Here is a 27,190-nt window from a genome sequence, read left to right on the forward strand (position 1 = left end):
CAGCCAACAGTGATTTGCATAATTTGCGATACTGTATAAGCTGTTATTTTCGCATACAGATATTTTCACGAATTAGAAGGTGACAGACATTTTCGCGAGATGTTGATTTCGCGAATTGACACCAACGCTATCTTGCATGTATTGTTACTCTAGTGTATGGCGACATTTTCATGTGTTGTTAAATTCGCAATCCAACTGTGATTCGCCAAATTCGCGAAAATTAAACCCTCGCGAAAATAACCACTTATACAGTAATATTAAAACCTCATAAAATAAGAACTTTTACAGGAATTGGCTCTGCCAGTGTTTCTGTTCTTAGAGCAGGCTACAAGAGGTTACATAAAGCTTTCCGTGTCAGTGTAAACAAGATCACACTTGTGACACCTCTGATGCCTCTAAAGCACATCCTGATTTGGTAGTGTGAGACCGTTAATTAACCACAAAGGTGGTTGCTAGGCAACGCATTAGCATCCATCACACTGGTTTCCTCCTATCCTGTATAACATCACTCACTGTGAATGATGACCGATGGTCCCCTATCATGAAAGCTGACTTCAGTATCAATCCTAAAGCACTTCATTTCTGAGGAATCATACCTGTTGTTTTGATGTTTCATCTCCCATCTTTTTTTTTCCTTTTTTTTTTTTTGGTGGGGGGGGGGTATCAATTTCTTGTTCTTTCCATTTCAAACCAAAAATAAGCAAGAACTATTGCCAAAATACAACATCAAACTAGAAACAAATATTCATCAAATATTATAGAGAAAATGAACATTCAGCCAACTTTATGGTAACACTTCAGTAATCATTGAGTTTCTGTTTTAATTGAGAACTGTCATCTTCTTTTTTTTTCTTCCTCTTTTTTTTTCAGCAAAAGGAGAAATCCAATGATGTTCAGAATATATGTCAAAAGGATCTCATAATCTGGTATTAGAATAAAGCCAAAATTTACATAATAGGCCTATTACTGTCATTGTTTTGCCCAAAATGTTCTTACATTTTTCTCATGCAGAGTTAATTAGCAAAGGTTTGGCAACACGACCACAGACTGGTTTGACAACTGCTTTTAAGATTGATTTATTACTCGACTTTCACATCAAGGGTGCACTTTCATAATGCTGACAGGGCACATGCTGTACATGTAGATCACACATTAACCCGTTGAGAACGAGTCCCGGGCATACTCGCGCAAGCATCTATGGGAAATGCGTGTTGTAGCAAAATCAAACCGTCCTCAACGGGATAACAACTTCTTTCTTTCATCACTGCATTCTTTATAGTCCTCACAACTGGCTTTCAAAGGAGATTCCCCAACAATTAACTTTGCCATTGTTCTGGACAACATTGTTGGTAATCATCACTGCCACGTCAATAACCTCACAAGCCACTATCAGAGATGAATGGCTCTAGTTTCAGTTTTGCACAATCTTCCCCATCACCGCAAAATGTTCACATTGAATCGTACAGCACCTGATAGATACAACAAGGGGTGACTATCTCACTTACAGAGCATAATGCTGAGGAAAAGTGATATCTTTCTCACTGTTGTTCTTATTCTTATTATCATTATTGTTGTTATTGTTATAATAATAATGATAATAATAATAATAATAATAATAATAATAATAATAGTAATAATGATAATAATAATAATAATAATAATAATAATAATAATAATTATTATTATTATTATTATTATTATTATTATTATTGTTATTATTATTATTATTATTATTATTACTGATTATTCTTATAATAATAATTAGTATTATTACAATTATTATTATAATTATTATTATTGTTATTACTATTACTATTATTGTAGATACCCATTTGTCAATCTGAGCTTTCACATTGGTCCTGGTTTTTAAGGTTGCCAACATTACTACATCAAAATCAGAAATATTCCAAAAAGTAATCAGGGAGATTCATATTGTGAGGTAAAAATCAATCTATCTTGATTTTTGCTGCTGTTGAAAGCCTCGCAATAAAATACCTTGCATGTTATGTGCGTGAAATGAAAACAAAGTTCAGTCTTTTAGTCCCATGATACAATGTACTATGCTTGGTCCAGGGTGAGGTGTTTCCCGATCATATTCTGGTTATTTGTTTAATAGACATGCTCAGTTTGGAGATTCAAAGTTATTCACTCGCAGCATATTGATTTGTTTTTTGGTAATGTATGAACGGCAGCAAATAGAATCGATCATTGCATTGCAATCCAAAACACGATAGTGGCGTTTACACATACATACACACACAAAATAAAAACAATGGGCTGTCTATTGTGATCCAAATACTGAAATGTCGTTCACCTTTTCAGATGGGCAAAAATATCCCGCAAAGTGCTAATCGCAACAATTCGTCAACCAAACTGTGCATACAGGTACATAAAATCTACCAAAATGATGGACCTCAGCCTTGTGTTTGTGAACTGTTGTTGTAATAAAAAAAAAAGAGAGATTACTTGCTTCAGCATTTAGACACTTGCCATGGTGCAAACTATAATGCTGTTTTTCAAATAATGATGATGATTACAAAATAATCTGGGATTTGGATGGCAATGCCGATTGTGCTATTTAGTAAGATTTTTATCTCCACACTGGCAAAAAGTTTTAAGATGTGGATCATGATGCAAATCTTGAGATTAGGATCCTGCTGATCTGTATCGGTCTGAATGCCACTAATATTTCTTGCAGGGAACAATTTTCCAACTCAAATCTTATTAGCAATTTCAGCTGATGAACAATATATCAAATGGTATCCTGTACACTTCTATGGAAGAAAAACGGCTTCACAAAAGTCGCTTTGTATAGCAGTGGTGTAAAAATGCATAGCAAATTGTGATGCGATACCAGGAAAATTATGCCCTGTCTTTTGTCTAAATTGTCCTATTGTCTTGTACTCAGGCAGACCAATCAGCACAAGGGTAGTTAGAATTCAAAGCACAATGCAAGGGAGAGGGTAGCAGGTCACATTTACTGAGCTTTTCGGCAAAGCAGTCTATGTAGCATTTTGGGCAGATAGGTATCGAAGATAAACAAATGGCATAGTTTTTTACATGCCAGCTGCCATTTTAAAATCACACCATTTCATCAATCACTATTGATTGTTCACAAAATCAACACTGTATGTGTGTAATATTACACAGTGCTTTTATTTTCATGAATTTGCCAGGAAATTGACTTCCATGAAATTAAAACATCTCACAAAATCATGTCTTCTGTAAAAAAAAAAATGTATATCATTTTTAGGTGGGAATTCATTATCTTTTCTCCTGACAAGGACAAAACTTTTTTTTTGCCTTTTTCATCATTGTGTTTCTCAAGCATTTATTTAACCACTCATAAAAACAGTGTTTCCCTGTCCAAACTGTGACATATCATACTCGCGAAATACATAGCATAGATCGAAGTGAATACTTACTGATTAATACATTTCATAACCCGGGGATAAGGAATTACAAGTCTTAAATCTGTCAAGTGGTTTTGACACCATGTGTGATTCTGAATGGATAGGCCTAATGGACAACTACAAACACCAGAACACACACATACACACACAAATAAGAGAATTGTGATGTACTTACCCCCTCCATTCTTTCTATTCATCGTATGTTCCGGTGACGTTTGACTACATCAGGCAAGATGATTGTAAGCCAGGAAATCGTTCGGAGGAGAACAAAGAGAAAACACTCTAAATTAGTGATAATGTTTCTATTGCTTTTTGTTCTATAATAGACAGTTCTTACACAAAAGAAACAAACAATAACAACGGGGCGCCACAGTATGCTGGGTTAAGTCCTCGCGTAATTCCTCTTGGATGTTTGACGAAAAAGATCCAACTTCCGAGCACTTAATCTCATTCTGTGTTACTACGAGAGAGCGCCAAATCCCCACAGCTTGAATTTTATCACACTCTTCCTCGTCCATTCAAAAGCTAAACGAGCAAACGATACTCACTCTCCCCAGTGTGAGGTTGAGAGAGAGAGAGAGAGAGCAAAAAAAAAAAAAAAAGAGTACAAGAGGATTATAAGGAGTCTAATAACAAAAACAAAAACAAAGACAGACCTCTGTTGCTGACAGTGAGTATCTGCACATGTTACATAGCGCTTGTGGTCATGGGGAGGCACACACAGTGCTCTGTGTGTGTGTTTGAGTTGTGTGACTTTCAAATGAGTAGCTTACAAACTAGACCCATATCTGTTGACTTTTGTTGAATTTTTTTTTCATTTTCCTCTCCCACACATTTTGCTTTTTCTTTGTCCCTCTCTCTCTCTCTTTCTCCCTCTCACACACACACACACACACACACACACACACACACACACACACACACACACACACAACATCAACAACATACATGCATGTCCTACTTATTCTGCGCAAATATGCAAAAAAGAAACAATTATGTTTACACATTCAAAACACAAAATGATATGTCATATGTAGCAATACAATGTATGTACACAAAACTTCTCACAATAATGATTCACAGTATGCATATTTCATCAGATTAATATACTCAAAAGTTTAGGTCAGCTATTTTGTTGTATTGGAAGTGCCTTCTGAATATGGCAACTAGCCTGTACTCAGTGCAGAAACAGACTAGCAAAGGGTGCTGTGTAGAAAACCATGCAGAGGTTATGTTTTCATGAGATGAACTTTTACATAGCCTTGGGTCTGAGATACAGACTAGACGCAGTTCAGACAATGCCAAGAAGTCAACCTCATCATCTGTAATCAGGAAGGACAAATTAGGATAAGAAAAATGATGAAGGATTGGGGTGGACGAACAGTAAAGGAACGTCACCCCTTGGATTATGCTCATTTAATGATTTCAAAACACTGCTAGTCAAACATGGAATCGTGTTTTTTTCTCCCCTGCATGAGATATGGCTGCCATAAAATGGGAAGAAAAGAGATCATAATTTGCCACTGCTTTATATAAAGCAATAAAATCTCCTCTCAGATTTAGGGCATACAGTACATGGCAGATATTTGCCATTCTTGGGGTATATGTATGAAATACACTGAAATGAGTGTGCCCTATACTGTTCAGTTTATGGACGGAATATGAATAATAATATGGATATTAAAGGAAGGCATGACCAAAAAAAAAGAAAAGAAAAGAAAAAGAGAACAAATTTGCAATTGGGCAGTATATGACAGTGAAAAATTGTGAAAATATTAGCAAAGCAAAATTGAAGCATCATCCTGAAATCATACAGGCAAAAGATGATAATATACCAGCTTATAGTGGCTTATAGACAAGTTAAAGGAGGACATGGCTAGAAGAAAGCAAACAGAAGGTGGGCTCCAACTTTGATAATGACCACTTTGTTTTTGGACATCTCGGCCATTTCTCATCAAATACTTCTTCTCATCAAATACTGTAATCTCTGATTTCTCTAAAAATCGTATGCTCTTTCATATTCCATAAGTGGTTTCTCATTATCTTTCAAAAAAGTTAAAAACTTGAAGCCCCGTCTCAAACAAAATGATCCCACCCTTTAAATTATTCTCTTTGAAATGACAGTGCAGCTGGTGATGTACTTGAAGAGTCACACTAACAAAATCATATCTCCATAAAGAACAAAGATACTTATGACAATCTCTCCCATCGACCCCTCACAAAGCAAAGCAAAGCAAAGCAAAGCAAAGCAAAGCAAAGCAAAGCAAAGCAAAGCAAAGCAAAGCAAAGCAAAGCAAAGCAAAGCAAAGCAAAGCAAAGCAAAGCAAAGCAAAGCAAAGCAAAGCAAAGCAAAGCAAAGCAAAGCAAAGCAAAGCAAAGCAAAGCAAAGCAAAGCAAAGCAAAGCAAAGCAAAGCAAAGCAAAGCAAAGCAAAGCAAAGCAAAGCAAAGCAAAGCAAAGCAAAGCAAAGCAAAGCAAAGCAAAGCAAAGCAAAGCAAAACAAAACAAAACAAAACAAACCCCAAAATGACACAACTAGAAAATCTACATAACAAACCATCATGGAGTGTTATGCAGTCAAGAGTTACAACCTCATAACAAACCATGCAAAATTTGGAAATTTTGTATTCAATGGATTCCTGGCACTAGCTGTCATGAAAATGGAAAAACCTTTTTTACCACTTTCTGACTTTCTTCAATTTTTTCATCTTTCTCTTGATGATGTTTTAAAAGTTTCTAAAAAAATATATATCTGGTTTGCAATGTATATGCTCTCTCAACCTTTGAAAGTATATAAAATAAAGAGGGGGCACTTGCCCCCCCCCCCCCCAATAATATTTTTTTTTTGCCCCCCAATGTGCACCCTGTAACAAATAATTAATCACTTATTTAAAGACCAAAATGAACAATAAAGCCATTTTCTTGTCTAAAAGTTGTCAATTTCATAACTGAAAATTATAATACACTAATAATATACATTTTTATATCTATACACTAATATTTACTTATGAGTAAATTTAGTGTATAGATGGTAGCCTCGTGTCCTCCAGTGTGCCCCTGAAACATACCCTTAGTATTACCTTTCATGTTTTCCTTTTCTTCTATGATTTCTAGCAGTATAAGAATAATTTTCATTGCTCCAACAATGCGATCACGTTTAAGCTTTTAATAAATACATTTCAGATGAATGGCAAAGTGAAAGTGATTCACTCGCTCTGCCCGTACTTCATTACTTATGATCATAGTCCTTCGCAGTGATTTTTTTTTTTTTTGTTTAATTCAATCGAAATTAAATTAAAATGTTCTATAAACGCAACTTTAATACTCGGTTCTTACCAAAAGTCCTTACTGTGGGACTGTGAGATTTTGCCCCTTCCCCCCCCCCCCAAAAAAAAAAAAAACAAAACAAAACAAAACAAAACAGAAGTGTTCCAGCGCATTTAGTAAAGTGGATATTTTCATGCAGGTAATGTTTTGCACTCAGCTGGAAAGACGAATTTCGCATGTTTTTAAATTCGCGGAATCAAGACATGAACAACTTGAACATATGGCAAGCGAAAATATTTGCATGTTTTTATTTTTGCACTAGTTTCAAAATGTACGAAAATTTCAACACCGCAAAAATTTCCATTTTTACATTACCCCGTGGGCAGCAAATAAAGTTAAATTCAATTGGACCATCCATGTTTCTCCTCGCTACCGGGACTTTGATGTTATTCACATCAGTAAACAAAAATGAAATTGTGACATTAATGGCATTCATAATATTCACAATGACCATTATCAGCAGGATCCAAATCTTGAGATTTGCATCACGATCCATATCTTATAATTTTTGCCACTACGGACACGAGTATCTCGCATGTAAATACATGTAATGTTATCAGCATTGTGGTTTTATATCCCAAGAAATGTTTTATTATTTCAGAATTATGGTGATTATTTTAGAGAAAGCATGACAATTTGCATTTTTTTTTTTTTTTTGCGGGAAGTGTCTGAACACTGGATCCAATAATCTCGTCAAACAGCACAAAAAACGCCAAGGCAAGGGTAATCATTTCGGTAGATTTCAGGCATGCACAGTTTGATCTACAAATTATCACAGTTGGCAATTAGTAGTATATTTCTGTCCATCTGTATGAGGGTGAAAAAGTCTCACCGTTTGGATTATGATCAAATTTCTGTGAATTCGTCTTTGCGAATGACACTATTTTTAGATTTTTGAAACCAAAAGCAGTAAGGAGATATTGCTGCTTGAACAACTCCAGCAGTCATTGGTATGCCAAACTTTATAATGTAAATAGAGTACCGAAGTAATGATGTCACAGTCTTTTGTTATAGCTTACAGCTGGTTTCAAACAAAATATCCTTGCACAAGGCTTCCGGCAGTAGGTTGTAACTGGGTATGAGCATGCATGGTTAGTGACCATTGTGTTCACAATGTTGGGACTACATATGGCTGTTTTGAACTAGTTTCCATGGAGATGAATGCCTATGACATCACACCTCGGTACTCAAGAAAAAAAAAATGCGGCAATGCATTGGTAACATGGCATTGGAGCACTTATTAAATGTTTGCAGTTCTCTGGATGATCACACAAATAGAAGTGAGACCGCACATAGCTCACACTTTTTTGTGATGTGTATGAATATGCCAAACATTGCAGAACTGAAATAAGGGTCAACATTTTAACCCTAAGCCAGTCCATTAGAGTAGGCCTACATGTATATCTGAGGTTTAAAAAAAAAGTTAATGATCAATGAGTCCACAGAAATCAATGATAGTACATACATTACTAATAATCATCTGACCAATGAGGGTGAAGATGATTAGAACAATGACAATAATGAGAGAAATTACAATAATGGTAATATCTAAAATAACAATAATGAAAATAACAATGAACATGATAAGGGGGTTCACGGTTGCGATTTACGCATGTGCAAAATAAAGGTCAAATGAGAATGTTTGTGTATTTGCCATTGACTTTCAAACGAAAAGAATCCTCAGGCAAATGAGGATTTGGAATGTTAAGTTGTGTGTTTCACTTTGCTAGAACGCACACGTGAAAGTGATTCATCAATAATGTTTAACAAAAGCTGCACACGCATTTCATTGACATTGATTACAAAGGTGGCATCCTGCAACAAAAAAATGCTCTGTCACAGGTCCTTTCCATGTTATTTGAAAGTGTGTGGTGTAGACGTCAAATGAGACATGCGCTAACCATGAACTCCCTTATTATATAAATTATCATACTGATAACAAATGATACCAGCAATGAAACAAAATTTCAGTTACCCTGCTACAGATTATGAACACTGAAAAATACACAGATTGGATGTGTTGGAAAATATCTCATTGCTTGAGGAGGGGGGGGGGGGGGGTTGTGTGGGGGGGGGGGGAGGGGGTTGTGTTTCATTTTGTGACTTATTACTCAAATTTTTGCTTCTCATGAAATCAATTTTGCAAAGATCTCGTCTGGTAGACTCTATGACTTCTTTAAGACAGATGTTCAATGCATACAAAATAATTTGCAAAATGTTTGCGATGGCAGTACGTCACAACTTCAAACTAGCATACATACTGTGTGCCAAAGCACTATGTTGTGTTTGGGGTCTGGAACACGCAGACTAGTTGCAATGTCTGAAGAAAGGCTACAAAGTTTGCTTCACTTTCCTGCACTATGATTGGCAGAGAGCAGGATGCTAATCAGAAGGCTGGATCACGCCTGATTGGTTAATCACAGGCAGCTGAGAGGAAGTCACTATCAATAAAAAGGGGGTGGGGGCAAATGTGAGAGAGGGAGGGGAAGGTTCTAGATTTCCACAGTAGTCTCTCTCCAAGTCTTGATTCATTTTTCTTGTACTCCTTTGCATTTTCTGCTTCCCTTAATGGTAATAAGGCCTGCAACATTAAGTACCGGGTAATATGTTCCCTTCTGTGATATAATCATCAAAGTCAGTTGGTTTCAAAGCCCCTACTAGATATAATCACTTGTAAAATTATGTTGCATGCATTGTTGTTTGATCATGAATGTCATCTGATAGTTAGACATACATTGTAATTACTGCAGTTGCCCTCATTCACTGGATTTTGCTTTTAAAGGGAAGATAAACCCTAGAACAATGTGGATTGAGTGAAAGCAGCAACATTAGTAGAACGCATCAGTGAAAGTTTGAAGAAAACCGGATAATCGATGCAAAAGTTATTGATTTTTAAAGTTTTGGTGTTGGAACCGCTGGATGAGGAGACTACTAGACGTTATGACGTATGAGTGGACAACAATACAAAGATAATATAAAGCAAATTCTACAAAAATCCATTTTTCTTGAAAGTTACCAATTCCGTCAACTTGATCCTGACATATGTTAAGGGTAGCAATTATTCCCCCTGCTTTCTGAAAGCGGTTCGTCAAGTGCTCTTTCATAATGGTAAAAAAATGAATTTTTGTTGAATATCTTTTATATTTTCTTTGTATTGTTGTCCTCTCATACGTCATAATCTCTAGTAGTCTCCTCATCAAGCGGTTCCAACACCAAAACTTTAAAAAATCATAACTTTTGCATCGATTGTCCGATTTTCCTAAAACTTTCACTGATGTGTTCTACTAATGTTGCTGCTTTCACTCAATCCACATTGCTCTTTGGGTTTACCATCCCTTTAAATAAGATATTCTAAGCTGTTTGAATGGATACCACAAGGAAATATAAGATTCTTCACAACATTCCTATCTAAAAATCTAAAAAATGATCCATGGAAAAAAAAAAGGCAAAAGTACCTGACTTTAAAGCAACCATTCTAGTGGATTAATTAATTTTTTTTTTTTTTAATAATTTCAGTGATGGAATGTCAAAAAACAACAACAACAAAGATGACTGTACATGATATACAACACGACCTCTAAAATCTGGACAGATTATAACAGTATGTAGTCACTGGCTGACAGACGAAAAAGTTCACCCTAAAGGAGCTGTCAACGCACTGCAGCATTAACTGACGCAGAAATGCGGTCACCAGCAAATACCGCGGGTGGATCACAAAGATTACTGTGCGAGGAGAGAGCCGAGGAATTCTTCAATTAAGACGTAATTAGCGCACTCTAATATTGAAGTTCACTGAAAACTAGACTTCACGCAGGTCTAACCTAAGGCATTACACGGTTTCATGGAAATACGACATATTCCACTTCTTGTCATAATTCTACTCATCATATCACAATCCCTAGCCTGACATTTCCAGGTTTCAAATCGTTGCATACCATACATAACAAAGTGACTGAACCACGACTATCTGTCATCCACAATTCAGTTGTCAGGCAGCTGCAATGTAAAGCAAAACTATCATATTAAATTCCTTAAAAAAAGGAATAAAGAATTTAAAAACATCGGTAAGTCATTGGTGGGAAGATTAAAGGTTGTTTAAAAAAAAACAAAAATTGGTGTATGTACAATGTATGTTACTTGTTATATTTTCTCTAATGCAGTAACAAACTTGAATGAAAGTTGTTGATCATTTCTGGCAGTTTACTGTAACTACACTTCAATCAAAGTCATATTTACTGAGCCTCAAAAACCACTATCAAATTGTCCTATACATCATCACCTTCTGTACTTGAGAAAGTCCTCTCATCCCATTCAAAGAACTGCACATGATATATGATAAATACAAAATGCAACACGATAAAACCTCATCTATCAATACTCTTTGTACTGTACATTGACTGATGAGGACCAGAAGGACATCAATACTGCATAAAGTGTGTGGAGTTGAGTCTTTATTGTTCTGCAACAGACTAGTATGATACTGTACATTAGAATACATAACTATCAATTCTGCTTCATATGAGATATAAACATGCATACATCATGTTATTACTGTAAAAGTGGCCATTTTTTTCGCGAGTAATGTTTTGCACTTGGCTGGGTAAGATGAATTTCGCATGTTTTTAATTCAGCAGAATCACAACAAACTCTGAAACATATGACATGCAAAAATATGTGTGCGCTTTTATATTTTGCCACTAGCTTCTGGTTGTGCGAAATTTGCAAGAATTTCCACACCGTGAAAATTTCTACTTTCACAGCACCTCCCCCCCTCCCCCCCCCCCCCATTGCAGTCTTTTATTCATATCAGTTTCCAAGCAATGTTCATTTTCCCCCTTTCTTTCTCCTAGAAGAGCATAAGACAACAGAGCTTGATATTTTGGAATCCACAAGGTCTTTGACACTATGAAGAAAGAAAAGGGAGTTCCCAGATTCCTGAACTAATCCCTAACTTAATCCAAGCTGATCTCATAGGATATCACTCACCTAGCACAATGGGTAGTGCAACAGATGGTGATCCCGAAAAAAGAATCTGACAGACAAGGATAAAAATTGTCTGACACCTCAAAAGATTCTCCTGAGCCTATATACCACAGACATTTCAACTCACTGCATATGCCATTTATTTAGCAAGTCTAAATTTTTCACGAATACGGACTTTCTGCCAATTTCACAAGTGTTTAAATTCGCAATTGTGTAGTACAGTACCAAACAGGGACATGTATGCTTGTGCGTCACATTCATGTCGGGATCAGAGTTAATATCTGCACATTTTTTAAAATTTGCGAATAGCATCTGACTCATGAAATTCACGAAAATAAGAACCTCACAAAATATTCAGCGTACGCAGGAAACCGTTAGAAAGCTTATTTATATATCAAAGCATTTTCTTGACATGACCAAGGCAAAAAGTACATAAAATATCAAATTTTACATATTCAAACAATGTTTTTCGGGCAAATCATCTTGTTTGGCAGTTCTCTCAACATTGATTTTATGAAGGGCAAAATACTGACCAGATTATCTGCAGCTGAAATCTGAATTTCTCTCGTAAGCAAAATTGGCCCCGAGTGTAACAAAGAAAATAATGATAGATATATACATAAAACCCTCCCCCCCCCCCCAAAAAAAAAAAAAAAAAAAAAATGCAATGATGGAGCAGGGAGCCAATATACTACCTGGTATGCTAACTTGGGAAGTGCTAGGATGACACAATTGACATTCACAGCTGCATTCCTGTTAAATGCTAGAATGAAGAAAACCTTGCAGTCGAAGACTGCTGCCCTCAACCTCTTAATTTGTCAATGCTCAATGAAATTACATTACTTGGAATCCCCTTGGCCTTGTTCAATAAAAAAAAAGGCTTTCATTCTCATCACTATTGTGGTTACAAACCACAAAGGGTAAATTCCACAGTGTCCAATAACAACATGCTTTAATAGCTAACTACTTCTAACAAGGGCAGCCCATTTGCCAATATCAACCTTTCCCCCACAGAATTGAACAATGCCATAATCATTACTATGAAGTTCCTTTAACTCCCAATGTACATTGAGGTTGGTGAATGATCCACAGTGCCAGTATTTGCTCCTCTTTGCACAATGTTTTACATACACTGTAAAAACATCGGTGTTAGATTTAACACCATGGGTGTTAAATCTAACGCTGATCAAGCTTCAATAGACGACCACAGGAAATTTAACACCAGCTCGGTGTTTCACATTTAACACCCGACTTTTTGCAGTGTACAGTCTTCACGGAAAGGCCCTCCATTCACAAGTTAAATACATTATAAATTCTTCATTTTTTCCTGTCCATTTTTTCCCCCTCTTCAGTACACATGCAGTACGTGAGAGGAAGCTGTCCCCGGGCTCTACATGTCGCTCGATCTTCTCGCGAGCCACGCTGGATGGAAACATTCTTAGTAATCGTTCTGGAGGAAACGAGGCGGCTCCGGTAAAGCCTTCTCCATCGCCCACTGCTGTTAAAGGGGAAATGTCCTCAAACACATCTGTGTATACATATTGTGGATTCATCAAATAAGGACAGATCAAGAAAGGATTCAAGAAAAGTTTATGGGAAAATCTTTTGACACCTATGAACTTTTACATGTCTTTTCTTCTAATTCCTTGTGCTGCCCTCTCTTGACAGAAACCGTACAGGACAGTTTTGCCCACTAACATTTTTCATTGGAAATAAAAATGAATAAATGAAAAAAAAATGAATAAATGAAAAGAAATGAATATATGAAACATGTGATGTCTCATAATAAGTAAAACTAAAACAAAATTTAGACAGGTTTCACCAACTCTCCATTTTTGAGTAAAGTTATTAATTTCCTTGGTACATTATTGAGATATATTTAAAAGGGAATGAAATCCAAATATATGGATCAAGTGAATGGGGTTATATTAGTGGAACACATCAATGAAGTTTTGAGGAAAGTCAGATGATCCATTCAAAAATCATGAATCTTAAAACTTGTGCCACCATTGTTAGAAGAGAAGTCTTCAACAGTTTGTATTGTCATGCATAAACAGCAATATAATGGAAATATTAAGCGAACATTCCACAATTCTTTTTTTAATGGAAAGGAGTCATTTCCTAATCTTAATACTGATATAATAATATGATATAATGTAATATAATATGATATAATATAATGAAATGATATAATTAGCTCTGTTTTCTGAAAGGGGTATAGTCAAGTGCTTTTTCACTATGCTAGAAAAATGAAAATATGTTGAATTCTCTTTATATTTTCTCTTCAATTATTGCTGTCTATGCCTGACATCACACATAATACTGTATTCTTCTCGTCCAGCAATGGCAGCATCAAAAAAAATAAAAACTCATAATTTTTTAGCAGACAGTCTGATTTTCCTCAAACTTATTTTAACTGACACAGTATATTACTATTGCTTGATTCAATCAATCCAAATATACATATACTATTATATTTTGGCTTCATTCTGGCTGTTGAAGACAGCGAGTGTTACATTACTGTTGACCAAACATATATGAGTAAAAATTAAAGTTAGCAATCTATTTCTTGCCAATAGTTTCTCATCAAAAACTTCCAAAAAGAAGTAAGTGTGAATAAATACACATGAAATAAAAAATACAAAAAATTGCTTTGCAATAGTGTAATTCATAGTAGGGCACTCATATAGAAAAAGAGAAGGGGGAGAAAATCCATTTACTTTTGATATCAACCCAATAGCATTGTACACATTGTCCAAAGTCTCTGATATTGAAAGGGTTAAATGAAAGCAGCATACATACACAGACTTACTAGGAGAGGAGAGATGGCACACCACTGAGGAATATCAACTTGTTTGTAAACATATCTTTACTCTTATCATCTTTGAAGCTCTGTAAGTGCTAAGCACATGAGCTACATCACTATTCCTTGTAATCATACAAGGCTACTTGTATTCAGCTTTTAAATGAAAAGACAATAAATGCATATGGCTGAGGAAAAAAGTAAAACAAATAAATGAATGCTGCTTATACCACATGGCCACTCTGTATCAAAATTTGACTGATCATCTGATGGAAATGATTTGATCACGGCATCAATGGACAGTAAGATGCAATTAGAGGTGTTAGTAAGTCTGGAATCAATTGAACTTCATGTCAATCAACATTACAACATTGTCAGTCAGAGAATGGGCACATCTGCTCTGCTCCATCAAAGGCAAGGGTACTGGTGGAATCTCACATGATCAGCAGCTCATAGACCATGCTCTTTAATCCAATTACATGAATCATGGCCCGAGTCTGAGGACAGTGTGGGGGTGAACAAAAAAAGAAGATAAAACGAAAAATGTTCTCGGGGTACATGAGCAAAGCCACCCATCTCTATGCCAATGAAAACCTACAAGGGAATAACCTACTTCCCCTTCTGGTTATGTCACCCTCAGAAATGGCCCCTCCCCTCCCCACCCTCCCCTATAACTCTTTCCCCTTCCCAAATCCATCCCTCCCCCATCCATCCCCTCCCCCATCCACCCCCTTTCCCCTTTCATCAAAAATAGCAAGAAGCAATCACGTGGCATGATAGATGTTATAAATATAATTCATAATGTAAACCATACTCTCAGAAATGGAAATGAGGACCATAGAGATTCCAACCAGAAATCACTTAGTGAAATGCTAAAATAATTTAGCATTATTAATAGTAATAATGCAATTCATTCTTCTTCCTTTTTTTTGGGGGGGGGGGGGTCTGTTTATTTTATTTCATTTGTTTTCATTGATTTTGTTTGTAGTCAGTCTTGTAGACTTATGGAATAACCGTTCAGAGAAATGTTGAGTTTGCTCCACTGGTAAATCTTAAGAATAGATTTGACCACCACTGGTCAAGTGATCTCAGTTTCTATCTCTCTTCCCCATCACCCCCCCCCCCCTTCTCTCTCCCTCACCTCTCTCCCCTTTCCTTCTTCTAAACTTTCAACAACAAAAAAGAAAGACTTATCCATCAGACACCTGTTTCTGTTCTTGGCCACGTATCCTGTTGAATACTTTTGAATCGATAGCAATCTTCAACAACCTTTCCCGCTCCCCTTTAAACGCTTCCAGTCAATTATCAAACCACACATAATGCATGCATGCACACATATACACACACATGCATACACATACAGAGGTACACTTGATGATAATCTTAATTATTTCCAGGCAATAGATTCTTTTTTTTTTCTGCTCCCTTTTTGTCAGACATCAATGTCTGAAGAACTAAAGACATACATCTCCGGAAAATAAGGAATTCAAAAGAGAAGTCTGTTTCACTTGACATGCATAGGCACCTACAAAGTATATAAAGCTCAAGGTATTATAACAATAATGAAATATAGCACAAATCTATCTGCTCTTTTCATACTGTCTAGTTCTCTACACCAAAAAAAAAAAAAATCCTTAAGGTATTTACAACTTCTTCATTGCATCTATAAACACTATTCAAACAATTTCAGTTTAGTTTCTACTGTTTATATTAATGCATAGCTATTCCTATTAACAGTTTATAAAAAAAAAAACTAAACAGAGCTGTCAAAACTAATAAAATAAACTGTCTTCATTTTACACATATCATAATGCATAGTTTGAGTGTGTTTTTGTTATTCAAATGTGTGCAACTTACAAAGTTTTGTGTGGGCCCATATATTGAGAATGTATTTTGATAGGGGCAGATGCTGAATTTGTACAAAGGTCTAATACTCCCAAGTCCTTATGACCAGACCATGGCAATTGTAGCTTGAGTGGAACAATGGCATTATTGCTTCTACAATCCAATCAACAAAACCTGGTCAGTTCCTTCGCAAGATTGCGTGAGCCAGCTTTTCCAAAACAATTAACATCAGTGCACACAGAAAATTAATCATTCTGCCCTTGGAAATAAGTGGTGATCATGTACAGTATTCCTTAAGTGTTTGCTGCAATGGTTTCAGGTCAGCTTATCTGAAGCATTACCTGGGTATGAGACCAATATACAATTTGTATTCCTTGGCACAGAGCACATCAAGTGGACACTCAAGTTATGTGATAAAACACTTGTTGGCCATCTTCAACCAAAGTTTAAAATCCTCAGTCAGCTTCATAGTAAAAACTTTAATTTACAAAGAAAAAAAAAATCTAACATCATCACTCCAATTAGTATTCCTGTGAGTTTACAAATCTCCCTCCCCCACCCCCTCCCCCTAAAAAAAAAAAAAAAAAAAAGCTGTAAAAGAACAGAAATATTGAATATATATAACACAAAATGACAAGTTGTTCTCTTCAACTTGTTCAAGAAGAGTTTAATAATGTCTTGGGAAAAACAAGAATAAAAATGAGCAGTGGATGCACCCTTATGTTTGGCCCATGCAGCTGTAACACTCAAGACATTCCTACTCATGCAAGATGCAGATCTCGTTTCCACGGCAACCATGTTACGGATCCCGATGGCATCATGTCATTCCCCCTCCAATCATGTAGGAAATGATAGCTTCTTCCTGATGGCATTTCTTAACCCCTCTTCCTCCCGTCCCGATCAATCTCGGCGATAATAATCACTTCGGAGGAGGGACTGTGATTTCAACATGGAAAAGGAAATCCATAGAGCTCTCAGACATTAACTCAACATGCTGTCGTTCATCAAAAACTCTCCCCTCTATTATAGGGATATGAGCTCTTGCACAGATATCATTTCTACAGGATATAGGGGAAGAGAGATTAACTCATCAATTCACACGCAGATGAGATGCGAAATGATTACTCGGTGAAAAGGATTGCCCAAAATAAAGATTATGTATCGTTGCCTGCCTAGCAGAAGGACTCTATAAGGATCATGAAAAAGAAATAGAAATATAGTTGCATCGTAATTATGAAAGAGCTTTCAAAACTTTGAGTTTGGGGTTAGATTTCACGCTATGGTCCTTCTACTGAGCAGGCGATGATATATAGCAGAGGACCTCTATCACACGTGGTGAAGAGGTACTGAAATAGCAAAATCTATAAATGGAGAGGAAAAGAGGGAAAAGGACCCAAATAGCTTAATTGCAGCTCAATCTGTGAAAATTAGTTGAACTGCAGCAAATAAAATGTAAAATCTGCATAAGGGTGTAGCAAATAAGTGTGGGAGAAAAGCAAAAAAAGAGGAAGGAAAGGATTGTGAGTGGAAGTAAAAAGAAATGGCAGAAAATATGAAGGCAGAATATGTGTAGTGTATCAACAATAAAGGAGAAGTATAACAGATGAACATTTCATTGCCATGCAACTTGTAAAACAGAATCTAAAACCAAAACTAGAAAATTGGAATTGACAGAAACATATGAGAGCCTTTAATGCAGATTTTAAGACACATCAGATATTAAAAGCCCATTAGATTCAGTCCATTAGATTAATCATCGCACATCTACTTTCAGTCATTGTAGTGGATTCTACGATTGACTAATGTACAAGGGCCCCATTTTATCAAAACATGTAATCAATTATAAATTTCCTTACCTCACAGGCTGCCATAGACTTATGATAGAAATCAACTATACAATCAATTATTACTCTACATATAACACGGCCAGGAAGATCTGTCATCTACATGATGTACTGATGTACATCACAGAACCAGGAGCATGGACATTGGACATTCAAAAATAGATGCCCTTTTATAATAAATTCATCTTCTTTGTCAGCATCTATACAATGTACTGTATTCCATGTCTGTAGCATTCACAAGAAACACGCAATTGTTCTTAATCATATTGGTCAAATCTGTATTTGTGCTTCATAACTCATATCTGGATACGATTAAACCTTTAAAAGACTAATCCGCAAGTATACTCAGGCTGGTGTCTATGGGAAATGTGTGTGTTACAGCTCGTCCTCAATGGGTTAACTCTTTATGTGCCATGGTGGAAACCCCCTGAGTGCCACGTTATTCTGAGACACGAAGGTTGTCATTGGTCATGCTTTGAGAAAGAATTCTGTTTTTCCAATCTGTATAACTTCTACAAAGTTCTGTTAGGATGGGCATATTAGTAGGCAAACTTAAAGAGGAATGCCAAGCTTCGTTTCGATATAAATTATATGACGAGTCTATTTTCAATTTTTCTTTTGAATGACCAGTTGCTACATTAGTATAAAGGCATGACTTTTGCACATAAAACCGTGACAGAAACTTAGAATGTACGAGCAAATCCAGTTGGGAACATCGCTTGCTGGTCGATCTCCACATAGAATGCAAGCCGTGTATGAGAGGAACAAAAGCAAGAGAAACGCTTTCATTGTGCCGCGGGATTAGCAGTAATTAGCGGTTTATCGATCGGTCTTGGCGGCTTTGTTTGTTGAGCAGAATATGCGAAGTTGGCAAGCCGTCGACTGAGTCGGACGTGCGAACGTGGCACATAAAGAGTTAAAGGCATAAATTACCATTTGCAGATGAAACAAAAACACAGCTTTAGTGCTTCAAAATAGTTCTAAAATGTTAGTTAGGGATAGAAACAACCAATGTAAAAAAAAAAGTATTGTTAAATATGAGATAGAATTACAATATCTGTATGTGCGGGAGAAAAGCAGAAAAGAAAGAAAAGGATGGTGAGTGGAAGGACAGAGAAATGTAAGAAAACAAGAAATTGAATCAAGGAGAATGGATGAGTATATTAGACGAACAAAATTTCATTGCTAAGCAACCTGGACAATCGAATCTAGAACCAAAACTAAGAAAACTAGAAAACTGGCATTGATGGAAACATTTGAGAGCCTTTTATGCCGATTTAGAGACACATCAGATATTAAAAGCCCATTAGATTCAGCCCATTAGATTAATTATCGCACATTTGTTTTCAGTCAATGCAGTGGATTCTACAAATGATTGACTAATGCACACTATCTGTCATCAAACAGCCACATCACACAACCACGAGCATGGACATTCACAAGTAGATGCCCTTAAAGGACAAGTCCACCTTCATATACATATGGATTGAGTGAATGCAACAATATAAGTAGAACACATCAGTGAAAGTTTGGGGAAAATTCGACAATCCGTTCAGAAGTTATGAATTTTTAAAGCATCTGTGCAATCACTGATGAATGAGGAGACTACTACAGTGTAATAATGTTACATGCATACAACGGTATAAGGAAAATAAAAAGAGAATTTCACAAAACTTTGTTTTTTTAATAAAGTGCACATTTCTTCGACTCGTTACTGACATATGTTAAGGGAAATATTATTTCCCTTGCCTTCTGAAAGAGAGAAGTCGAATTTTCTTTTGTTATGCGAGAAAAGTAAAAATATGTTGAATTTTCTTTATACTTTCTTTATATCGTTGTACTCATGTGACATCATAAGCTATAGTAGTCTTCTCATCCAGCCGTGACTGAGCAGAAACTTCAAAAATTCACAACTTTTGAACGGATTGTCTGATTTTCCTCAAACTCCCAGTGATGTCCTCTACTAATATTGCTGCATTCACTCAACCTACGTGTCTATGAAGGTGAACTTGTCCTTTAATAATAATTGATAAATTCATCTTCTTTGTTGGCACTTGTACAATGTACTGTATTCCATGTCTGTAGCATTTACAAGAAACACACAAATTGTTCTTAATCAAATTTGTCAAATCTGTAGTGTGCTTCATAACTTATATCTGGATACGATTAACCCGTTACAGACTATAGCCTCCAAGTCTCCTGGTTGAGCACGTACAGTATCTATATGAAATGTGTGTTATAGCTTGTCCTGAATGGGTTAATCAGAGCTGATGTGGCACAAAAATACATCACAGTCCCTCAGAACAAGAACAAGCATTTTGAAATCATCTCATGCTATTCTTAGCACAATTTTTTGAAAAAAAAAGAAGAAACTTTGTTCCTCTTAATACTTTCACCAAATTATAAATGTATCAAGTACAATTCCATCCTATATTCCGGCTGGCTTAAATTCATGAATATGATGAAGTCAGGTAAACAAAAGGACAAAACTTCCATTGAAATCAGACATAAAAATAAGAAAGTTATGGCACTTTAAAGTTTCTCATGATTTCACAAATAAATGTATACACGTGAGTCACCACCATGCAATATGGCAGATACGATGATGTCCATCAGTTCACCCAACTCCTGAATGGTACTCAAATCTTTTCTAAATTGTCATCTTTCTTGACACGAAAGCAATTCAACTCTGATGTACCATTCACATCAAATTATTTTGGTCTTAAAATGAACTTTAAAAACAAAGATTATTTGGGGGATTAAAGAGAAAGAGAGAAAGAAGCTGCTAAATAATAGAAAAAAAAATTCAATGACAGTTATGGGGTGATGGCATGTTCACTTCCAACTTGTGTGCATTCAGTGAAAATTTGGGGCACTGTGGCATGGTGGATAAGACTCCCGACTCTCAGTCAGAGGGCCCGAGTTCGATTCCCGCCCAGTGCTTACATCCATGGACAAGATGTTTTCACCCACCATATATTCACAATACCATTCAAGAGTTAACTACATGTAGTCTGTACTGTGCATACAGTCACTGACACACATCAATGAAGTTACAGCGGCCTTTTAACAACCACAGCATCAGTAAGTACAGTAGGACACTACCGCACTGTAATCATGCATTATGGGGACTCACCCAGCACATGTTTGAGATTTAAACCAGATCAAAGTTTGGGGTGCTACGTACCGCAATGCACAATTTTGGGCCTGCTACTGCAGTATTCACAAGCCAAGGTGACCTCTGCCATTTCAACTGTATAATGGCACTCACATTTACTCCAGAAACAGAGAAATATTAATAAAAAGTATATGCAATCAATACATTCATAACATAAATACGTATGAAATAATTATAAACTTTCATTATGAGTGCATGAATGCAATGTTAAGAATAGAAATAAGGGAAGACCAAAAAGCTAAAAGAGCTTGAGAGTGGGCCATCCAGTGTGTCATTATAATGCAAAGAGCAGTGCTGAACATAATTTTCTGGGTGTGGTCCATTCAACTCCTCTATAGGCTCAAAGCTTTCCACTGGTCTGTAAATTTATTCCACTCTATTTAAAAAAAACAACACACACACAAAAACAAACAAAAACAAAAACAAAAATCTAGGACAGATACAGAGTAAGAGCAAGCTATCACAGTATTTAATATCCATAGACAGTTTTTAGGAAACCGATTAGCTTGAAAGTTCACATGTATACGTGGCCAGGCACATGGAAGATTAGATATTTAATGCAGGTAATGATATTTTGTGGTGATTGTATTTCAATTTGAAACACATTAGATCAATTTAAGGCATCTGTAAATTGCATCAAATAAACTGTCATATTTCAAATTTGAAACATTTTTAGACTTTGAACTTTGAACCTGTGGTATATGAAGATTTCATAAGTTCATAATATTCAATCTGACGACAATATATTTTGCAGGGATTTTTTTTTCCTGCTTTAAAATCTTGTGATTCTATCAGGGTAAGATGGTGATGGTATAAGAAGTTTTCCTGATGACCAGCTTGACAAGTGAAATAGATGCATGTTTAACCCTTTGTGTGCTATGGGTGCAAAGAAAACCAAACAGCATTGTACACACTGTCCAGAGTCCCTGGCACAGAAATAGTTAATCTACATATATGAATATGCATGATATGAATATTCATGAGCTAAGCAGCTACCTTGTATGCATGTGCCAACATCACCATGTATGCAATAAAGCATCAGAGTCTCATTAGTTACGGGCTCGGACAGGAAGATATGGCATCCCTCGTGTCCTTATTGTGTCGACCAAGTTTGGTTTTATCGCGTCCAGTGCTTGGACAATACTAATCAAAACATGATCAAGGAACATAATGGTGCTAAGAGTGCCAAACTGTGCTTCTTTACATCATTTACAAGAAAATTCATCAAGTTAATCAAGTGCAAATGGAGCGCATGATTTGATGAATCACCTTGAAATTAAAAAAAAAGAAAATTGACATATACATTTCTGTCCTCTGTTGTTTTTGTTAAAAAATGACTTATCAATTTTACCTAATTCCAACAAAACCACACTCCAATGTTATACAACACATGGTTTCAACTCAAAATTGTACACTGCAATATCATGAACAATACCATTTTTTTCATAATTACTAGCACTGTCCATTTCAAAGTAAAGTTCAACTTAAAGCAAAATAATTACAGTTTGAAACTGTTCCAAAAATATATTCAATATCAACTTTATATCACTGTGTTTTTAATGTCCATTAGCTCTTAGCTCTCTCTCTCACTCTCTCTCACTCTCTCTCTCTCTCTCACTCTCTCACTCTCTCTCACTCTCTCTCTCTCTGTGACTTTTAATATTCTTCCTCTAAAACAGCCTTCATTTCTTCAAAACAAATACAGAGTGCAAAAAAAAAAATCACTTTTTGTTGGTTTGGTTTGCCCTGTTGTTCGCATCTAAATCAATATCAATGACATATATCCGGCTCTGCTAAGTTGATCAGACAATCAGACATTGATGGCAGACCACATAATTCAACCCTCAGACACGGTCAACCAGTTGAGAGAGCACAATGTGCAAAAAAAAAAAAAAAAAAATAAGAAAAAAAAATGACAGATCATGAACTCATTCAAAAGTATGTTTCTTAGAACTAGAGCACAGGAATTTATGCAAATATTCAGCAAAATAACAACTGGGTGCATTTCCTCCCCCGAAACCACACAGGCAGAGGACTGGATTCACAACCACCTTGGGGGGGGGGGGGTACTAAGGGATGGCTTCTTTTGTTATTAGCTCATCCGTGATGGCCACAACCCCTCTAATTGCCTGCCAAAATCTAATTTTGTATTAAGGTCATGAAGCTATTCTAATTACGATGGTAAGAACAACCGGGGGAAGGGGGATGTATCCTGTTGGAATATGAAAAGGGAAAGAGAGGATCATGCTTTCATGGGGCATGAAAACTTGCACCCAGAATGTGAATGTTCCCTCTTTACACAGAGATATTATTAGGCCTATTTATTACATATCTCTAGATTGGTATATGTATTCAATACGCACAAATGAATGCAGTGATGAGTTAGTTAAGTAAAATGTGTGCAGATTATAATTATGTGTTGTTCTTGTCATGTTATAGATGGCATTTTGACCTTGAAGAAGTGAACTATATTATACAGAAGGCTATCTGACACAACTTTTGTAGATACTGTAAAATTATTTTATTTCATATATGAGTGCCAGTCAGTTTCTTGCTAAAACGGTAGCAGCTTTATTGCTCAAAGTATGCCATATTTTAATGAAGCGGTGGTTGACTTAGCAGAAGGGAATTTAAACAGCACAAAATGTTTGGATTGGGGGCCTTTTTGCTCTATATTTATAGAATTTCCTTTCCAGACTGCAAGTGGGGTAGAAAAAAAAAAAGTATACCTAGTTTCAATTGAATTACAGTCTACCTAGGAATGGGAAATCATCAATTAATATCATGATAGTTTTTTTTTTTTTTTTTTTTTTTTTTTTTTTGGGGGGGAGGGGTTCACAGACATTCTCTCTCTCCATTTTCTCCTTCTATTTTCATGAGTATTCCTGGCTTTGGGTTTGTTAATGCAATATTTAATGAGTCAATTCAATTGTTCATCAAAGGTTGTGTTAGGGTGTGAATTTTCTTTAATTTGTCTACCTTTGTAGAAGGAGACAAAATTGAAGAAAATTCACACCTCAACCTTCACCCCTCTTGCAATTAAATGTTGTTCTTGGAAGTGACTATGAACTTGATATTTCCCCTTGCTTCCCATGCTGCATTCTGGTGGTGTTCTTTTCTCGTTTTCTTTTTTCCTTTTTTTTTTCTTTCTTCTTTAAGGAAGGGGCTCGGGATAGGTTAGGATGATTATAATCATGAAGATCCAGGGTGGTAGAAGTCATACCCCACCCAATTTTCATCTGCACACGGCACACTCTCAAAGCAAAAACCTATTTCTAAGTTACTCATTTGTTATGATCTTAGAAACTAAGTTTGCTTTTCTTTCTGTCAAAACTGTGTGGATGCCTGTTCAATCAATCCAAACAAAAGCTGTGCTGCAAGGTGTAAAGTTCATGGAACAAAAAAAATCTACTACTTTCATTGTCATCAGTATGTCATTATCTCATGGCCTTCATAATCTGCATGTCACTGTCACATCCAATACCACTTTATACTGTTATTCCTATTACCATTATTCTATCATAACATCAGAACCTATACAATATCACAAATTACTTGGATTGGGAATAATGATTTTAAAATGTGAAAGAAAAAAAAATTGAATGATACAGTTGATGAGAACAGTAAATATAATGGATGGCAAAGGATGAATACACATTTTGTGAATAATGAAATACTGTAAGGGTAGAAATTTTGGCGTCGTGGAAATTTTTGTGCACATTGCACAATGCAAAACTAGCACAAAAATAAGAGTACATGAATTGTTTGTTGTTTATTTATTTATTTATTTATTTGCTTTTTATATGTAACACTATTGATGTTTTGACTCCATAGAGTAAAACAGAAAACCATGTGAAATTCATCTTTAATACCAGGCCATGCCCAGAAAAAAAAAATTAAAATAAAGACATAGTCATGCAAAAATGTCCACTTTTACAGTGTTTTACGTAATAGGAATGACATTCTAGACGTCGGAGCAAACGCTTCACTCAGGCAACAACAAATGTAATGGTGTGAGAAAATAAAAAGAGAAAAATAAAGGGTGTGGATTTTTAGCTTACCTAGTGGAAGACCCATCAGAACTCGCAAACGAGGACCCGCTCCGTGACAGCTGATTGGTGGAGCCATCCTGCGAGCGAAAACGGCGTTGGAGAAAAGGGGGAACAAAAGTTCGGTTAGGCCTTCTCACTGCTTGCAGATAACGATGCTTAAATGACTCTCCCATTATTACTGGATTATTATTATCGGTTATGCAATCTCCAAGTAATGCATCCAAATCCCTTTTTTGTTACTATCATCTGTTCTTAATATCTTGTGGTACGGTTCATTTCACTCCAAAGGCTCCATTATAAAGCCGCAATGCGGTTCAAGCTGTCAAGTGTCAGTATATCCCGTAGCAGTGTCCCGACTATCGCTGTAGACAGTCCCGTGCCTGCGAGTATCTCTCCTTCCGACAGATTGCAGCGCCAATATGAGAACATCACATAGCTGCATAAATCATCCATATGCAATAACAGACCAATGCACCCATTGGAGTTCCTGTTATTCCTCTATCCTATGTATCTCCAACAAGCGCTCCAAACTATGTGGGAAAAAAAATCAACCACACACCCCAAAAATCGCAATTGGTACAGGAAGTGAGATGCCTCTGACACTATTTTTTTCTTCTTTTTTTTTCGGTACAAAGTTGGGAAAGAGGATTAAAAACAACAACAACTGGCAAACGAGCTGCAGCAAAGAGTTCAAATCATTTCCTGTCGACGAGTCCAATCACAATGCTCATTGTCCGTGATGGATGATGACTCCCACACGCGGCATGTTGTCACAGTCTGTCCATGGTCTCTATGCAAGAGTGTTAGAGCTCTCACTCATTTCCCCTAACGGTTGGAGCTCCGCAATATTATGTGCACGTGGATGACTTGGGTCTTGTTGGTGTTGTTTTGCAGTTGTGTTTAGTTTGTTTCGACACTTGAAAACTTTCTTTTTTTTTCCTCCTTTCACCTAGACATTACCTCAGGAAAAAAAAAAGTGTGGCAGTATCTGTTTTGATGGCTCGTTTATGAATGTGTGTTACAAGCTTTAATGCAGGAGCTTTAGCTGTAATGTGAGAGGGCAGGTGGTGATGAGAATGGGGAGGGGAGGGGAGGGGAGAAAGGGAAGGGGAGCTAAATGCCAGTGGTAGAGAAGAAGGTGCAATGGGGGGGGGGGGTAGGGTCGACACCATGCTACCAGAGGGATGGGGGGGGGGGAAGTAGGAAGAGTGGGGGAGGTACAAAGGGGATTCCACTTGTCTGAGTCAGATGGCTTCCAGAGAGGAAGGCCGCTTGAAACAATAATAAAGAGGAAAACAATGGAGCCCCTCCCCTTCATATTCCCCCTCCCAGGGATCATACTCTCTCTCTTTCCAGAGGAGGTATTAAAGTACACACTGAAGTGAATAATCCGAACTGATGCAGCTCTTCCCAGCGGCAGATTCAGGTGTCTTCATCCAGCAGAGTTAGCAAGGGGGGAGACAGTTGCTTAAAGTATTCAAGAGGGGTACTAACCCCGAGACTTATCACCAAACTCCACAGAGTCTGATCCCTCTGTCAAAGAACGCATGGTGAAAGATATCACACTCCCTTCCCCCCTCTGCAACTTGTCGGAGAAGGACTGTACAGTGTTAAGTCCGTATCTACATTTCCAAATTTAGCCTCACTTTGACTCTTTACCCCCTTCCTCCAAATTATACAAGTGACTAGACAAAATCCAAGACGGCATGAAACTCCCACGATGCAGTGTTGAAATTAAACTAAATG

The 27,190-nt window shown here is 36.6% G+C and overlaps 1 protein-coding gene across 1 annotated transcript in view; it reads right to left on the bottom strand.

Moving 5' to 3' along the window:
• Positions 1-25,617, bottom strand: part of LOC140242918 (SAM and SH3 domain-containing protein 1-like) — a 101,249-nt gene extending 75,632 nt beyond the window's left edge. The window contains 2 exon segments of the mRNA XM_072322665.1: positions 3,589-3,632; positions 25,454-25,617. Of these exon segments, the coding sequence (XP_072178766.1) occupies positions 3,589-3,632; positions 25,454-25,617 (208 nt within the window).
• Positions 25,618-27,190: the final 1,573 nt, after the last annotated feature.

Source organism: Diadema setosum, chromosome 19, assembly GCF_964275005.1.
Source record: "Diadema setosum chromosome 19, eeDiaSeto1, whole genome shotgun sequence".
Lineage (NCBI taxonomy): Eukaryota > Metazoa > Echinodermata > Echinoidea > Diadematoida > Diadematidae > Diadema > Diadema setosum.